The sequence below is a fragment of the Grampus griseus genome, assembly GCF_964374135.1.
Source record: "Grampus griseus genome assembly, chromosome: 5".
NCBI classification, from domain to species: domain Eukaryota; kingdom Metazoa; phylum Chordata; class Mammalia; order Artiodactyla; family Delphinidae; genus Grampus; species Grampus griseus.
In genome coordinates this window covers 10,485,987-10,504,162 of record NC_138998.1, presented here as the reverse complement: position 1 = coordinate 10,504,162, position 18,176 = coordinate 10,485,987, and the positions used below count along the sequence as shown (strand labels likewise).

Genomic DNA, 18,176 nt, shown 5'->3' with positions numbered 1-18,176 from the left:
CTACTCATATTTTCTATTTCTTCTTGAAACAGTTTTGATAGTTTATCTTTCTAGGAATTTGTTCATTTCATCTGGGTTAGCAGATCTGTTGGTATGTAATTATTCATAGTACTCTAATAAATTTTTTATTTCTGTGAGGTTAGAATTCCCCCCTCTTCATTCCTGATTTTCTTTTTTTTTGTTGTTTATTTTTTTGTTTTTTTTTTGTGGTACGCGGGCCTCTCACTGCTGTGGCCTCTCCCGTTGCGGAGCACAGGCTCCGGACGCGCAGGCTCAGTGTCCATGGCTCACGGGCCCAGCCGCTCCGCGGCACGTGGAATCCTCCCGGACCGGGGCACGAACCCACATCCCCCGAATCGGCAGGCGGACTCTCAACCACTGCGCCACGAGGGAAGCCCCATTCCTGATTTTCAATCGTCTTCTTTTCTTGGTCATTCTAGCTACAAGTTTGTCAATTTTGTTGATTTTTGTAAATGAACTTTGTTTTGTTGATTTTTCTCTATTTTTTTTTTGAATCCCTACTTCATTTATTTCTGCTCTAATTTCTATTGTTTTCTTCTGCCTGCTTTAGATTTTAGTCTGCACTTCTTTTGTCTAGTTTCTTAAACTGGAAGATTATAGACTTGAGACCTTTCTTCCTTGTTACTGTGTTTACAGCTTAATTTCCTTCTAAGCACTGCTTTCACTGCAGTGAAATGGAATGTTATATTTTTGCTTTCATTAATCTCAAAATATTTCTCATTTATTTAGTAGTACAGCCATTACAGCTCTCTTTTGGATGCTGTTGCCATGGTATTTCTCTTCATCCTCTGACTTTCAACTTATTTGTGTCTTTGAATCTAAAGCACATGTTTTATAGACAGTATATAATTGGATGTTTTATATTCATTCTGTTACTCTCTGCCTTATAATTAGAGTTTAATCTATTTACATTCAATGTATTACCGATAATGTAGATTTTACACCTGCCATTTTGCGACTTGTTTTGTATCTGTTCTTTTTTGTTTCTCTAGGCCTCCATCACTGCCTTCTTTTGTGTTAGATATTTTCTAGTGTACCATTTTAATTCTCTTGTCATTTCTTTTATAATTTATAGTTATCTTCTTAGTGTTTGTCCTGGGTATTCCAACTAACATGTTAACTTATAACAATTTAGTTCATATTAATTTCTGGTTTCCCACTGAATATAAAAGTTATGTTTACAATATACTGTAGTCTACTAGGTGTGCAATAGCATTATCTCTAAAAAACTGTATATGCCCTAATTAAAAAACACTTTATTGCTGAAAACTGCTAACCATCATCTGAGCTTTCAGTGAGTTGTAATCTTTTTGTTGGTGGAGGGCCTCGGCTCAGTGCTGACGGCTGCTGACTGATCAGGGTGGTGGTGCTGAAGGCCGGGGTGACTGGCAGCTTCTTAAAATAAGACAACAATGCAGTCTGCCCCATCAATTGACTCTTCATTCATGAACAATTTCTCTGTAGCATGCAGTGCTGTTTGACAGCATCTTACCCCCAGTAGACCTTTCAAAATTGGAGTCAATCCTCTCAAAGCCTACCACTGCTTTATCAATTAAGTTTATGTAATATTCTAAACCTTTGTCATTTCAACCGTCTTCACAGCATGTTCACCAGGAGTAGATTCCATCTCAAGAAACCACTTTCTTTGTTCATCCATAAGCAGCAACTCCTCATCTGTTAAACTTTTATCATGAGATTGTAGCAATTCACATCTTCAGGCTCCACGTCTAATTCTAGTTCTCTTGCTGTTTCCACCACATCTACAGTTGTTTCCTCTACCCTCACAGTCATCCGTGACGGTTGGAATCAACTTCTTCCAAACTCCTGTTTATGTTGATATTTTGACCTCTTCCCATGAATCACGAATGTGTCATGGCATCTAGAATGGTGAATCCTTTCCAGAAGGTTTTCAGTTGACTTTGCCCAGATCCATCAGAGAGATCACTCTCTATGGCAGCCATACCCTTAGGAAATGTAGTTCTTAAATAATAAGGCTTGAAAGTCAGAATTACTCCTTCATCCATAGACCGCAGAATGGATGTTGTGTTGGCAAGTATGGAAACATGCATCTCATTGTGCATCTCCCTCAGAGCTCTTGGGTGACCAGGTGCATTCTCAATGAGCAGTCGTCTTGAAAGGAATCTTATTTTCTGAGCAACAGGTCTCAATAGCGGGCTTAAAATATTCAGTAAGCCATGTTATCAACAGATGTGCTGTCATCCAGGCTTTGTTGTTACGGAGGACAGGCAGAATAGACAGCATAATTCTTAAGGGTCCCAGGATTTTCAGAATCCGAGTATTGGCTTCAATGTCAGCTGCATTGTTAACTGCAATGTTAGCCCCTAACAACAGAGTCAGCCTGTCCTTTGAAGCTTTGAAGCCAGGCATTGACTTCTCTTCTCTAGCTATGAAAGTCCTAGATGGCATCTTCTTTCCACAGAAGGCAGTCCATGTACATTGAAAATCTGTTTAGTGTGGCTCCCTTCATTAATGATCTTAGCTGCATCTTCTGGATAACTTGCTGTAGCTTCTACGTCAGCACTCACTGCTTTGCCTCGCACTCTGATGTCACAGAGATGGCTTCTTGCCTTAAACCTCATGAGCCAACCTCTGCTAAGCTTCGCACTTTTCTTCTGCAGCTTCCTCCCCTCTCTCAGCCTTCACAGAATTGAAGAGAGTTAAGGTCTTGCTCTGGATTAGGCTTTGGTTTAAGGGAATGTGGTGGCTGGTTTGATCTTCTATCCAGACTACTAGAACTTTCTCCAGATCAGCAATAAGGCTGTTTTGCTTTCTTATCATTCACGTGTTCCCTGGAGTAGCACTTTCAATTTCCTTCACGAACTTTTCCTTTGCATTCATTCACAATGTGGCTGTTTGGTGCACTGGGCCTAGCTGTTGGCCTATCTGGGCTTTTGACATGCTTTCCTCACTAAGCTTAACCATATCTAGCTTTTGATTTAAAGTGAGAGACGTGAGACTCTTCACTTAAAGTACTTAGAGGCCATTATAGGGTTATTAATAGGCCTAATTTCAATATTGTTGTGTCGCAGGGAAGAGGGAGGTCTGAGGAGAGGGAGAGAGATGAGGAAATAAATGGCTGATTGGTGGAGCAGTCAGAACACACACATTTACTAAATTCGCCATCTTATATGAGTGTGGTTCGTGACACCCCCAAATAATCACAATAGGAACATCACAGATCATGGATCACACATTACCGTAACAAATATAGTAAGAATAAAATTCCAAATATTGCAACAATTACCAAAACGTGACAGATATGAAGTGAGCATACGTTGCTGGGAAAGTTCAGCATTGCCACAAACCTTTAATTTGTAAAAAATGCATTATCTGTGAAGTGCAATAAAGTGACGCCCAATAAAACAAGGTATGCCTGTACTATACAAAACCTTTTTCTACAGGAGTTGGCTCCATTTCCCGTTCCTTTGTGTTGTTATTGTCACAAACTACATTTTCATACATTGTGTGCCCATCAACACAGATTTATAATTATAGCTTTACGTAGCTGACTTTTAAATCAGATAAGAGAAATAAAGATTTACAAAAAATAGATTTGTACTGTCTTTAAATTTACTTAGCTGTTATATTTACTGTTGCTCTTTATTTCTGTTTTTGTTTATTTTAGTAACAAATAGGTAAAATAAATAGGATATCTTAATTTGTCTGTCATTTTTGAAAGACAGTTGTGCTGGATATAGAGTTCTTGACTGACAGCATTTTTCTTTCAGCGCCTTGAGTGCCATGCCCCTGCCTTCTGACTCCCTTGGCTCTGATGAGAAACCAGCTGTTACTCTTATTAGTAAGATTTCTTTTACATGATGAACTGCTTCTCTCTTTCTGCTTTCAAGAGTCTTGTTTTGTCTTTTGATAGTTTGATTATAATGTGTGTAGGCTGGATCTCTTTGAGTTTATATTCTATGTGGAGTTCTTTGAGCTTTTTGAGTTTGTAGATTAACGTTTTTGAAATTGTTTAAGTTTTCAGCCATTATTTCTTCAAATATTCTTTCTGCCTCCTTTTCTTTCTCTTCTCCTTCTGGGACTTGCCTGGTGTGTATGTTGCTATGTTTATTGGGATCTCACAGGTCTCTGAGGCTACGATTACTTTTCATTTTTCCCCCTGTTCCTTAAGACTAGGAACTGACCTATTTTCAAGCTCACTGATTCTTCTGCCTTCTCAAATCTAACACTGAGGCCCTCTATTCCAGTTACTATAATTTCCAAATACAGAATTTCCATTTGCTTTTAAAAATACTATCTCTGTATATTTATCGATATTCTCTATTTGATGAAGCATTTAAAAAAAACTTTCTCTTAATTCTTTAGACATGGTTTCTGTTAGCCCCTTGAACATGTTTAAAGTAAATGATTTATGGGCTTCCCTGGTGGTGCAGTGGTTAACAATCCGCCTGCCAATGCAGGGGACACAGGTTTGATCCCTGGTCCGGGAAGATCCCACATGCTGTGGAGCAACTAGGCCCGTACGCCACAACTACTGAGGCTGCGCTCTAAAGCCCGTGAGCCACAACTACTGAGCCTGTGTGCCACAACTACTGAAGCCTGCATGCCTAGAGCTCGTGCTCTGCAACAAGAGAAGCCACTGCAATGAGAAGCCCTCGCACCACAACGAAGAGTAGCCCCTGCTCGCCACAACTAGAGAAAGCCCGCATGCAGCAACGAAGACCCAATGCGGCCAAAAATAAAGTGAATAAAATAAAATAAATAAAATTTAAAAAATACAATAAATGATTTACATTCTTTGTGTAGTAAACCCAATGTCTCAGCTTCTTTAAGGATAGTTCCTATTGATTGTTTTTCCTGTGTATGGGCCATACATTGTTTCTCTGCATATCTCAATCTTTTGTTGAAAACTGGACTTTTAAAATAATATAACATGGCAATTCTGGAAATCAGATTCATCTCCCTCCCCAGGGTTTGTTGTTATTGCTGCTTGTTATACTGGTTCAGTGACTTTTCTGAACATGTTCTGTAAAGTCTGTATCTTTTGCCATTTGTGGCCAATGAAGTCTCTACTCATTTAGCTTAGCTGTCAGCTAAGGATTGGACAGAGATTTCCTTAAACACCTGGGACCAAAAGAATTCCCTGGTCTTTGCCAAGGGGCTGTGTATGTAAGGGCACATCTTTAGAACACAGCCTGGCAGTTGAAAATTGGCTTTCACTTCCTGTTTGTGCAGAGCCTCAAAATTAGGCACAGGCAAGAATTTCAGGTAGCCTCGGGTCTTCCACAAGCATGCACACAACTCCACGTATGTGTGGCATTCTAGAATTCCTAGAACCATGTCTTATGGATATCTAGTCCCCTAGCTTTTCTTTTTAAGCTTTTTGGTTGTCTGTTGCTTGCCTCAGCTCTTATCCACCTGCTAAGGCAAGTGCAACATTAAAACTCTTGCCTGGTGCTGGGAAAACTGGAGAGCTACATGTAAAAGAATGAAATTAGAACATTCTCTAACACCATACACAAAAATAAATTCAAAATGGATTAAATACCTAAATGTAAGACCGGATACTATAAAACTCCTAGAGGAAACCATAGGCAGAGCACCCTTTGACATAAATCACAGCAGTATCTTTTTGGATCCGTCACCTGGAGTAATGGAAATAAAAACAAAAATAAAATGGGACCTAATTAAACTTAAAAGCTTTTGCACAGCAAAGGAAATCACAAACAAAATGAAAAGACAATCTATGGACTGGGAGAAAATATTTGCGAACAATGTGACCAACAAGGGATTAATCTCCAAAATATACAAACAGCTCATATAGCTCAATATCAAAAAAACAAACAACCCAATAAAAAAATGTGCAGAAGATCTAAACAGACATTTCTCTAAAGAAGACATTCAGATGGCCAACAGGCACATGAAAAGATATTCAACATCACTAATTATTAGAGAAATGCAAATCAAAACTCACACACAGAGTGGCCATCATTAAAAAGTCTACAAACAATAAATGCTGGAGAGGGTGTGGAGAAAAGGGAACCCTCTTGCACTGTTGGGAATGTAAATTGGTGCAGCCACTATGGAGAACAGTATGGAGGTTCCTTAAAAAACTAAAAATAGAGATACCACATGATCCTGCAATCCCACTCCTGGGCATATATCCGGAGAAAACCATAATTTGAAAAGATACATACACCCCAATGTTCATAGCAGCACTATTCACAATAGCCAAGACATGGAAGCAATGTAAATGTCCATCGACAGATGAATGAATAAAGAAGATATGGTGTATACACACACACACACACACAGGAATATTATTCAGTCATAAAAAAGAATGAAATAATGCTATTTGCAGCAACAGATTATCACAGTAAGTGAAGTAAGCCAGACAGAGAAAAACAAATATCATATCACTTATATGTGGAATCTAAAATATAACACAAATGAACTTATCTACAAAACAGAAATAGACCCACAGACACAGAAAACAAACTTATGGTTACCAAAGGGGAAAGGGGAGGGGAAGGATAAATCAGGAGTTCGGGATTAACATATATGCACTACTATATATAAAATATATAACCAATGAGGACCTACTACATAGCACAGGGAACTATACTCAGTATTTTGTAATAACCTATAAGGGAAAAGAATCTGAAATATATATATATATATATATATATATATATATATGTATGTAACTGATCGCCTTGCTGTATACCTGAAACTAACATGACATTGTAAATCAACTACATTTCAATTAAAAAGAAAAACCCAAAACTCTTTCCTGTAATTGTTTTCAACAAATACCTCTCCAGGGAGAGTAACTTTCACACTGGGTCCACTTTGAGTTAGCTCAACTACACGCAGTGTGGTAAGTGGGATCTTCCAGGGAACCATCAGACAGGCAAAATAATGAGAATTCTTGGGAATGAAGCTTTGAAAGAGCTCTAGTTTTGTTTTGCTTCTTTTGGTGGGTGCTTGTCTGCACCAAGAACGTGGGCTTAGTGGGCTTCCCTGGTGGCGCAGTGGTTGAGAGTCTGCCTGCCGATGCAGGGGTGATGGGTTCGTGCCCCGGTCCGGGAAGATCCCACGTGCCACGGAGCGGCTGGGCCCGTGAGCCATGGGTGCTGAGCCTGCCCATCCGGAGCCTGTACTCCACAACGGGAGAGGCCATAACAGTGAGAGGCCCACGTACTGCAAAAAAACAAAAACAAAAACAAAAAACAAAAAAAATGTGGGCTTAGTTGTTAAGGCTCCTGCAGAGCTGGAATGAGGAATGCAAATTGAGCAAATTGAAACGCCACAAAGGTCAATGATCTTATCAAGACTCAGTGGTCCTTGCTCTGCCATTTTCACTGACATCACTTGGAAAAAGCTTTTGGACCATTTGCAATGTCTTAGGTCCTATTTCTACTAGTCACCTAACTGCAGGCAACAAATGGCCTTTCTTCCCATGCCCCTAAACACTTATGGCCACCTAGATGTGAGGAGAGACAAAGCTCTTCTCAAGCGCCCCTTTACCTTGAATTCTTTTCATTCACATTCTCTTTGACTTTGCCATTTCTTACCATGAGTGAGTATCAGAACCATGAGAAACTTTCCTCTCATGTATACTGGGTCCTACCATCTTTGTGGCAGGCACGATAAGAGTTCAAACCAGGTTACACAAGAAGTAAGATGTTAAGTGAAAAATTTACTGTCAACACAAAAAATGCATTTTGATTGTTTCTACTAGGTCTGAGGCAATATAACAGTGCCTGCTGTTACTTTGGGTACCAGACATGAACCAACTTCCCATTTTTTTGGGGTGGCCAACATGACCGAAAAGTCTGTTTTAGAGCTTAGTGGTAACCTAACCCCAAGCACTGTGCCATGTTCATTTCTAACTGAAGGTTTAAGCAAGTTACATGTCATGGACTAGGGATGGCAGAGCTAGGAGACATCTGAGAAACACTTTCAATCAACCCAGATCCCCTCTATTTAAACGACAATTGATGCCTGGGTTAACCTATGACATGCTTTGGGTTAGTTTAACCTCAGGTTTGCTTTTGGGGATTAGCTCACCATCTTTCTCTATCCTTTTCCTGCTTTTATTAGTTTGTTGCTTCAACATTCTTCCACTTTCTCAGCAAAACCTTATGGTGTCTCACATCAGAAATTGTTTGTGTAGGGACTTCCCTGGTGGTGCAGTGATTAAGACTCTGCGCTCCCAATGCAGGGGGCCAGGGTTCGATCCCTGGTCAGGGAACTAGATCCCATGTGCATGCCACAATTAAGAGTTTGCATGCCACAACCAAAAAGCCTGCCTGCCGCAACTAAGGAGCCCATGTGCCGCAACTAAGGAGCCCACCTGCTGCAACTAAGACCCAGTGCAACCAAAATAAATAAATATATTTTTAAAAAAGGTTATCCCATTAAAAAAAAAATTGTGTAATCCCCTAGTGCATAAAAGGGCAAGGCATTTTTTAAATCAAGGATCTCCCCCAAATACCAAATCTCACAAATCTTTCTCTGCAGAATAATCGCCATTGACATCCTTTTTGTCTTTCTCCCCAACTAAAATGGAAGCCTCCTGAGGGTAGGGACTTCATCCCTGGCGTAGCTCCAGGATTTAAGACAGTGCCTGCTGCAGAGTGTGTACTCAAAAACTGTTTGCTGAAGGGCTTAAAAGCGAAAATGCAATTTTTCTTCAAGTTTAGAGAAGGGGGAAGAGGAAGAAATATTTTAAGATCACATCACTGGCTTTTCAAATTAAGCCTGCATTTCAGTCCTAATCAAGAAAGAAGACAGACAAGAATCATAGGAAGGCAAGAGGAGTAAACCACCCTCGAGAAAATGAGAAATTACACAGAAAGAGGAAGGCAGAGAAACGGAGACTCACGAGTGCTGGAGACGGTGAGGTGCGGAAATGACCTAGACAGTGGAGAGTGTTCTACGCCCGTGTACTTTTACTGTCTTCCGTTAGATGAGGTTCCGATTTGGAAGGGACGGTCACAGTCAGACACGAGAGGGGAATGGTGCTACACTGAAATCAAACACCTACCCAATCGGCTCGACACTGCCAGGGAAGAGCTTTCCAATTCCAAATTCATTTTTGCTACCCAGTTTTACATCTGAATCCCTTACACCAGAAGGAACCACAAGAAGGGAAGGAACAGGCAGAGAGCAAAGACTGCTAAGCATGCCCGTGGATAAACTGAGAACAATGACACGCTGGCCTGGCTCATCATTTCAGGGTTAAATGAATTGTGAACTGAACTCAAATTATCCTTCCCCAACGAGCACAGCCAACTGCCCGATCTCACTGAGGTTGGGCTTGGCCAGTGGAGTATTAGCAGCAGTGATGCATGCAGAGGCGTGAACTGTGTGGGTCAGGCTTGCCTTCTTGTGCTTCGTTCACAGAGAACACAGACGGAGCAGATCGAGCCCAACTCACGATGAGCGGTCAAGCCCAGCCAGACTCCAGACTGAGGCGTCACCCAGCTGAGCCCGTCAGCCAACCTGCAAAGGCATAAGCGAGGATGAGTATTTTAGCTTGACGAGACCTGAGGCAGCAACAGCAACAGAAATGTAAGCAGATGTCATTCTCTTAGGCTCCATCACGAGGACACATTCCGTTAACTCTTCCTTCACTGCTCTATGCCCAGAGCCTAGCACAGTTCTTGGGACACAGCAGGTGTTCAATAAACATCTGCTGCGGTACATTTCTGTTTCTTTTAAAACTAGTGACCTAGGATAATAAAACTGAAAGGAACTTACATAATTTAGTAGTCAAGCATATGGTCCAACTTCAAAATGGCCAATTTCAACAAGGACCGGAAAGCATATTAGAGGTCATCAGGTGATTGAGCACCAGTGGTGGAAATGACTGCCTGGCGGTGAATCTAGGCTTCATGATTTACTGGCCAAACAAGCTTGGGCAAAAGTCACTTCACCTCTTTGCCTTATTCCTCACCTGTTAAATGGTGCTACGAATAGGACCCACCTCATAGGACAGTTGTGTGGATTAAGATATGGATTTCAAGTACTTACAACCTTGCCTGGTACATGACAAACACCGTAAATGCACCTTCTGTTGTTATCACCAACATAAGATGATTTGGAAAAGTTATTAACATCTTCTTGACCTGCTCCTCCAATTACCTATTTATATCTCCTTGTTCTCACTTCTAGCTAATCTCTGTACATGTTTATAATAAGCTATTTTTTACCTCGGGAATGCTAAGTGCTGATGTCTATTCCATCCACCTCCCCTCCACCAACCATTTTAAGAACTGCTGATTTTGTTCTTTTCATCCAAGATATCATTTGCCCCTTCTCCACCTGCTCAAATCATATTTGTTCCTCGATGTCCAACCTAAACGCCACCTCTTCCAAGAAGCCTGTTCTGATCACCCTTCCCAGAGTGAACTTGTTGTTCACTGACCTTCCATAGTTAGCAGTTCATCTCTACCTCAATTACACTTTCACACTTTCCACTTTTAGGTACGTACCTTTCCATGATGAAATTGTGAGCTCCGAGAGGACAAGATCCCAATTTCTAGGCTCACTTTCTGCCCATTCCCATCCCCAAGTATATAGCGGGCAAGCAGTAAGTATTTGTTGAATAACTGTATTTGAAAAGCCCATTTAGAAAGGTTCATCTAAATTGTAAAACAGCTTTATCGAAAATTCAGTAAGTTTCTAAGGAAAGGTAAAAACCAGTTACAACTGAACACTAATCAGATATTTTAAGGGAAAAGAAGTTTGTACATGAAAGACACTTGGTTTATTGCATTAAAAAACTTTATTTCATTTAAAAGGTCCAATATAAGCCAAATTAAACCCCAAACCGACAGCTACACTTAGAGATATCCTGAACTAAATGGCACTGTTTTGAGTTGTGTGTCTTATTAAAGGAGATCATTTGCTATTACCACCACTGCCCTAAAAGTAGTTCTACAACAGAAGCTGGTATTATAATACATAGCAGATACTTCAGATGTCATCTTTCATGCAGAAGTTAAAAAAGCAAACAGGCTTTTCTATTCTGTGCAGGTATAAAAACTACTACAGAACAGGGCCTGAATGCCTCTGACATACAAGGTGTAACTATAAAGGAACTCACTGGCGCTGTGTCCCTTCATTCAAGCAGTCCGCGTGCTTCCCCCAACAATACTAGTGCCATTAAAATACTGTTCGGGACAGTACTTTGGGATTTCCCCTCATCAGGTGCCGACCAAAGGAAGTGGTCGATCAAGCTGGGGGATAGACTATCACAAAATGGGATCACAGAGCAATGGAATAGCTTTCCTAGTGGGCAAGTGATTCGGAAGACCCACCTCACCAGTATTTCCAGTCATGGCATCATTTACATAAAATGATGCAAGATCTAAATTCCGGTATGTGTGAGGATAAATTAAAAACAGCTTGTTACTTTATAGCTACACCTTGGGTTTCATTAGAGGCGGTAAATCTAACAGTGTGTCTAATGAGTCCTTCTGGAAATCACTTCAGCAGACAAGTCAAATAGCCTGCAAAAGAGAAGACACGGCAGAGGGCGTAAGACATCCTGCCGAGGTTCTCAGCCTTCTCTTGGAGGACAGACCAGGGCCCAAGGACAGAAGTTCCCAGGAGGGAAGGAGGCTTCAGCTCCACCTAAGGAAGACCTTTCTAACAGAGCTGCTCAACAACTGAATGGACTGCTTGGTGAGGTAGAGTCACTGGAAGTATTCAAGGTGGAAAGATCACCCTTGTAGAAGAGACTCCTGTATTTGTTAAGAGGTTAGACTGGATGAACCTCAGGTCTCTCTCAATTCTGAGATTCTAGAAAATTCCCTCAGGGAATTCAGAAGAGAATTCCTAAAAGGAAAGAGAAAGCACACATATGTATACTTTTAGAATCCTCTTGAGTTTTTTTCTTTTTTTCAAAAGGTACAATAGAAAATGTAGTCTGCTGTCTTTAAAATGCATATTCACCTTCCTACCACTAATAATTAGGAAGGGTCCATTATGACTTCTTTATATTATAAAGAAAAGATGGATGATTACATTTATAATTTCTGTAAATACTTTAGAAAAAAATGCTTAAAATCTAGTAGTCAATGCCCTAGAAACTTTATAGATTTTTAGGTAATATGCACAGATACAAATACATTATTAAATACAACTCACATCTGTGTTTTATTATACTCTAAAATATACAGGAATCTTGATGTACTGAAAGAGTGCAAGTAAATACAGTATTCAAGCAGTCACTATTTCTATTTACATGCTCATTAATTCTTCAAAAACCCACAAAATTATCAAATAGATCAAAATACTGTTCTGTGTTTTCACACTTTATATTCAGAAAAACCAGCTGATAATTTACAATGTCATAAAGTTTCCAGTTTCACAATACAAAAAGAATAAAATGAAATTGGGTATCATTTTGTGAAAATTTATGGAACTCTACCCAGACCTGGAAGACCCCCTACATATGCGAAATCATTTTCACTGGGAAAGTGACAGTTACAGTAAAAGCAGACCCATATAAATTGTTATTTAAAAGCCTCAACATCAGCCTCTCCCCCCTCTTTTTGTTACTTAAAAGGCAGTCTTCCAATTCGGCAGGCAATTGCTTCCTTCCCTAAACAGTAGCATGTTATAAACACCCTACTTTAAATGTCAATAAGACCTAAAGGCTTTAGTATTTTAAACCTTGCCCAATATAGAAATGCCTTCCAAACCTGATGGCGTTAACTTATGAATAACAAGGGAGTTTCTCTTTTTGATTCTTCACTAAACAATGACAACAAAAATCCCCCAATCCACTGTGGAGGCACAAGGGTGACACAGGCGATGAAGGTGTACCATCCAAAGTAGTGAGATTGAAAACTCCACTCCCCAGGACCACTTGGCTGCAATAGGGTGAAAATCATATACTTTCTGATTTCATGAAATTTCCTTCTTCTAGGAAACTCTTTACATTTTCAAACAAAAATAGTTCAATTTTAAACCTAAACCATTCATAACTGGGCAACAATAGCCCGACCCCAATCTACATCATGTCTACATCACAAATATTTTCACCCTGACTGCACCCAATCAGCTGGTTTTCAATTCTAATATTATAAAAGTTGGAATTTTAAAATTTTTATGTAAAAGAAAAAAAAATGTAAAAATACATCTGCTTTCTCTCATTGTTTAATACAGTATTAGAAGGCTTTCAGATGTTTTCTTAAAAAAAAATCAACATTTAAAACCAAATCTCAGCTTCATTTTCAGAAATATTAAAGTTTGGTTTAGATAATGTCTCATTTCACCCGCTCCAGCTTCCGCAAAGTGGCATTCTATTACAACCCTTTGAGTTATTTGGTCCTTTGGCAATTTGCTGTGCACATCATGCCTACTGTACCAAACTTTTATTGCCCTTAAATTTAGTTGTAGTTTTACTGATAAAACTGAAATCTAGTGTCTTTATCTCTTCTTTCACCATAGTGTTGCTTGTGTGAGCAGATTAGGGTACACAGTGTCCCAAGTAATTCCTGGCACTGCAAAACCAAATTACATAATTCCACAAAGCAATGTGCCATCAAAGTGTTTTCCTCTGGTCAAGTCTATTTCAAGATTCTAGAAGTTCCTTTTGCAAAACTTGCCTTTAAAACTCTTCTTCCTAATGTTACCGCATTTCTTCTATTCGCCCACTCTGTCATCTTTCCTCTTAGGCTGAATTTGTACGTGAATGAGAAAGTGCCTTTTTCCTGAAAAGCACAGTTTGAAGCGTCAGTGCCAGAACTCCCCCCTGGACCTCTGGCTCAGCCGGTCAGTAGGTCTCCGAATCGGAGTCATTGAGCTCGTCCACATCGGTGTATAAGTACTCCTGCTCCCCGCTGACGTTGTTGAAGCTGCAGTAGGAGCTGGGTTCATTCCTCATGATGGGCAAGGCTTCGAAGCTCACTGTTTTTGAGGTGTTTGTATAACGGTTAATGGCATTGAATGTCAGAGATGATAAAGGGCTACTTGATGAGACAGGCATCATGGTGGCCAAAATGAGAGCGAGGCAATCAGCCACGTCCTTGTTGGGAGCACAGGCCAAAGCTGGGGTATAGCCTAGAATTAAAGATAAAATTTAAAAATTACTCATCCTAAGACTCTTTTCACTAACATAAGGAAATAAGCCTAAAGGCCTTCAACTTTACACATACTTTAAATTACCTAGCTTATATAGTAAATTGGTTTTACTGGAATGACTCAGAACTTTCCAATAAGTAGAGAAAGAGGAACGTCATAGAAATCTAGGGTGGGAGGAGACCTAACAGACTACATTATAGCAGAGGAAACTGAGGCCCAGGATGGATGATTCCTCCACTATCTCACAACTTATCTCTATCCATCCAGATTCATAGACAATGTCAGACTAGAATAAGGGGAAAAAAACAGACTGACCAATCTTTGTTCAGAATGGTGGGAGAGTCTTACTGTTAATTTGTCATTCTGTAAGTGCTTACATGCTGAGAAGCCTAAATGTGCACAGATTCATGAATGAGGCTCTGAGCAGGTGCTCAAAAGATGCTTGTTCAATGAAAGACACATGGCCATCAATTAACTTTTCTTTTAGGGTCACAGTCCACTGAAGAAAAACAGATAAACTAAACAGGTTTAAAGCTCCTAAGTCAAAACAAATGTTTCCTTTGTATATGTTCCCTTCTTTAGCAGAAGACTGACTTTAGCCCTAAGGCACCACAGAGTATCAATACAACAAAGTAAGGAAACACTTGGTTGGGTAGGGAGAGAAGATGGTAAGAACATAGAGCCTAATTTAATCATCAACCTCTGTTGTTACTGGAGCAATTTATAACTGGATCATTAATGTGAAGGTTAGAACTGACTGTAAAATAAGATGGGTACTTACTATGACTTGCCAACTTTGGACCGTGATTACTATTTCACATTGCAAAGTATGTCAGAAGACATCAGGTCACAGGCGACCTTCATTATCATCTGTTATACTATCCCTTCCATCTCTTTATAAGGAAAAGCTATATAAAACCTTGAAAATGATCAACAAAGATTGCCTATTGGCTATTGATTTAGAGCCTCACAATGTGACCAAATATCTTATACAAGTTAGCGATTTAGGCTCCTGATTTTAATCTATATAGTTGCTGTATTTCCAGAAATGTAATTTACTGATAATGAAAGTTTCTTTTATAGCTAGGAGAGTCTGCACTTATCTTAGTGGGTGATACCACTCACTTCTATGGATTTCATGACTACATTTTACTAATGATTCCCAAATCTCTATGTCCAACCTAGATCTTGCTGACTTTGGGCTCCAGATCCATATATCTACATCCAGTTACCCACTTGGAGTTTCCAGTGAACTTTTCTCATGTCCCTAACTGAACCCAGCTCTTCCTCCTACATTCTCATCTTAAACAATGGCACTTCCCCGGCCACATCACCCCATGCCAGGCTGCAGGCGACTTCTTCCCTCCCCGGGTTCCATCAAAAGGGCTCCAGAGGGCTTCCCTGGTGGTGCAGTGGTTGAGAGTCCGCCTGCCGATGCAGGGGACACGGGTTCGTGCCCCGGTCCGGGAGGATCCCACATGCCGCGGAGCGGCTGGGCCCGTGAGCCATGGCCGCTGAGCCTGCGCGTCCGGAGCCTGTGCTCCGCAACGGGAGAGGCCACAACAGTGAGAGGCCCGCGTACCGCAAAAAAAAAAAAAAAAAAAAGGGGCTCTAGAAACATCAACGTCCTTTCATCTCCAATGTCTCTGCCTTAATTCTGCCCACCCCCTCCTTCCACCCCTAACTGTGAACTTGTTTCCTAGTCTAGGCTTGCTCCCCTTCAGACTAGCTGCTGTCTCCCTGATACACAGATCCTTTGCCACTTGACCTAAGAGACTCTGGCGCAACTCACTACTCAAGCTGCCCTGCATTGTATCTCTAAATACGTCACACTCTCTGCTTAAGAAGTTTTCTCCCCACTTTTTACTTGTCCTTTGGATTTTGGCTCAGAACGCACTTTTGGGGGATGCCTTCCCCGATAGCTCTCATGGCATTCTAGGGTTATTCTAACTGAACTACTTCAAGGGCCTTGTGACAGCCTGTTTATATGCACTGCCATTCAAGGAAGTAGGCTGTCTTACTCTACACTGTATCTGCAGGATTTAGCACAGTTCTCGGCACATCATCACCTAACACATACTCACTGAGCCCCACATGGCCAGGCGCTCTTCTAACTGCTTAGAGTAGATCTGTGAGTGCAGCTGACAAAGACTCCTGCCCTCATATGTTAGAAGATAAACTCTATGGAAAAAAGAATGAGGAAGGAGTAGAGCAGGTTAAGCAAGAGCTGAAAATGCTATGGGGGGTGTGCAGCAGGCTGCAGTATAAAAAGGGTAGTCAGAATGGGATTCATTGAAGAGATGATATTTGAGTTAAGACTGGAAACAGGTGAAGGGTTTAGTCAGAGATTGTTGGGGGCAGAGTGCTCCAAGCAGAGGAAGCAGCCAGAACAAACATGACAATGCATGCACATCCCTGGTGTGAGGCGCCGCCACAGCAGAATGCGACGATGGAGGAAGAGTAGGAAATGAGGTGGGAGAGGTAATGGCGAGCGGGATGACCCAGTAGGGCCTTGGAGATCATTTAAGGGTTCTCAGTAAACTGAGATTCAGAGGGAAGCATCTTCCCATGTATTCTGAAAGGATCGTGGCCAGGGTGGTAGATGAGGGAAAAAAGTGGGCATATTTTGAACATACTTTGGAGGTGGGTCAGTAGTACATGCTGGTGGACTGTGCCCTGGGTGTGAGAGGGGTCGAGGAGCAACTGTAAGGATGGAAACGGCCACCAGCTGAGCCAAGGGTGGCTGTGGGCACAGCAGGCTTGGCAGAGGGGGAGAGAAAGGCCCATCAGTTCAGTTCTGGACATGTGCACTAGACATTCACTGTCTATTAGGCAGCTGGAGACAGAAATTTAGGAATTCTCAGCACAGAGGTAGTGTTTAGAACCAAAGGACTGGATGAGGTCACCCAGGGAGTGAATGTAGGTAGGGAAAGCAAAAAGAACTGAGTACTAAGTCCGAGAGCCCTCCAATATTAACAAGCTGGGGATAGCGCAAGAAATTATAACTAGTACTGTAGGAGGAAAACTAAGAAAATGTGGAGTCCTGAAAGCCAAGTAAAGAAAGTTTATCCAGAAAAAGGGATACACCTGAAACTAATATAATACTGTATGTCAGTTATACCTCAATAAGAAATGAGTAAAATAAAAAATAAACAAAAAATTTTCAGTTCCAGTAAATCTGGTTATTTAATCTAACCAACAAAGTAGTGAGTTACAAATCCTCACCTGGTTATCAATTCAAGGAACCAGGCATTTGTGAATGAAGAATGTCCTAGGGACCTCCCTGGTGGTGCAGTGGTAACAATCCGCCTGCCAATGCAGGGGACATGGGTTCAAGCCGTGGTCTGGGAAGATCCCACATGCTGCGGAGCAACTAAGCCTGTGCACCACAACTATGGAGCCAGCGCTCTAGAGCCCGCAAGCCACAACTACTGAAGCCCCCGTGCCCCGCAAGAGACGCCACCGCAATGAGAAGCCCACACACCACAACAAAGAGTAGCCCCCGCTCGCCGCAACTAGAGAAAGCCTGCTCACAGCAACAAAGACCCAACATAGCCAAAAATAAAATGAATAAAATAAAATAAACAACAAAAAGAAGAATATCCTAAAGAAGGATATTATAATCAAATCATATGTATTCTCTCCGACTCTCCCTCTTATCCTGCCCTGAAAGATCTGTACCTACTGATCCCGGGAACAGTGTGCAGCACAATGGAAAGCATGGAGATTTTGAGGGGGACAGCGGACACTAGCTATGGTAAATCGCAACCTTCACATCCCTTATTCACATATGTTTTCAATTCCACATTAAAAGCCTTTTCTTATTTTTAAAGAAGGAATAATCAGTTGTGTGAAATTCTGATGTGTCAAGTGAAAGGAGAGGTGACTCTTAGCATTGCAGTCGTCACTGGTGACCTTGCTGAGAACCGTTCTGTTAGTGCGGTGGGAGTAACAGCCTGACCAGGGGGGATTCACAAGAGCAAGAAAAAGGGGAAGTGGAGACAGAGGGAGAGCCAACTTTTGAGTAACTGTGTTGCAAAGGGGAACAGAGAAATATGGCAACAGCTGGTAGG

General features: G+C 41.1%; 1 protein-coding gene across 1 annotated transcript in view; it reads right to left on the bottom strand.

Annotated features, from left to right (window-relative positions):
• Positions 1-10,790: 10,790 nt before the first annotated feature.
• The window catches only part of ANKRD28 (ankyrin repeat domain 28), a 123,440-nt gene continuing 116,054 nt past the window's right edge, over positions 10,791-18,176 (bottom strand). The window contains exon 28 of the mRNA XM_082654066.1: positions 10,791-14,082. Coding sequence (XP_082510192.1) covers positions 13,796-14,082 — 287 coding nt within the window. The 3' untranslated portion in view covers positions 10,791-13,795. The remainder of the gene's footprint in view (positions 14,083-18,176) is intronic.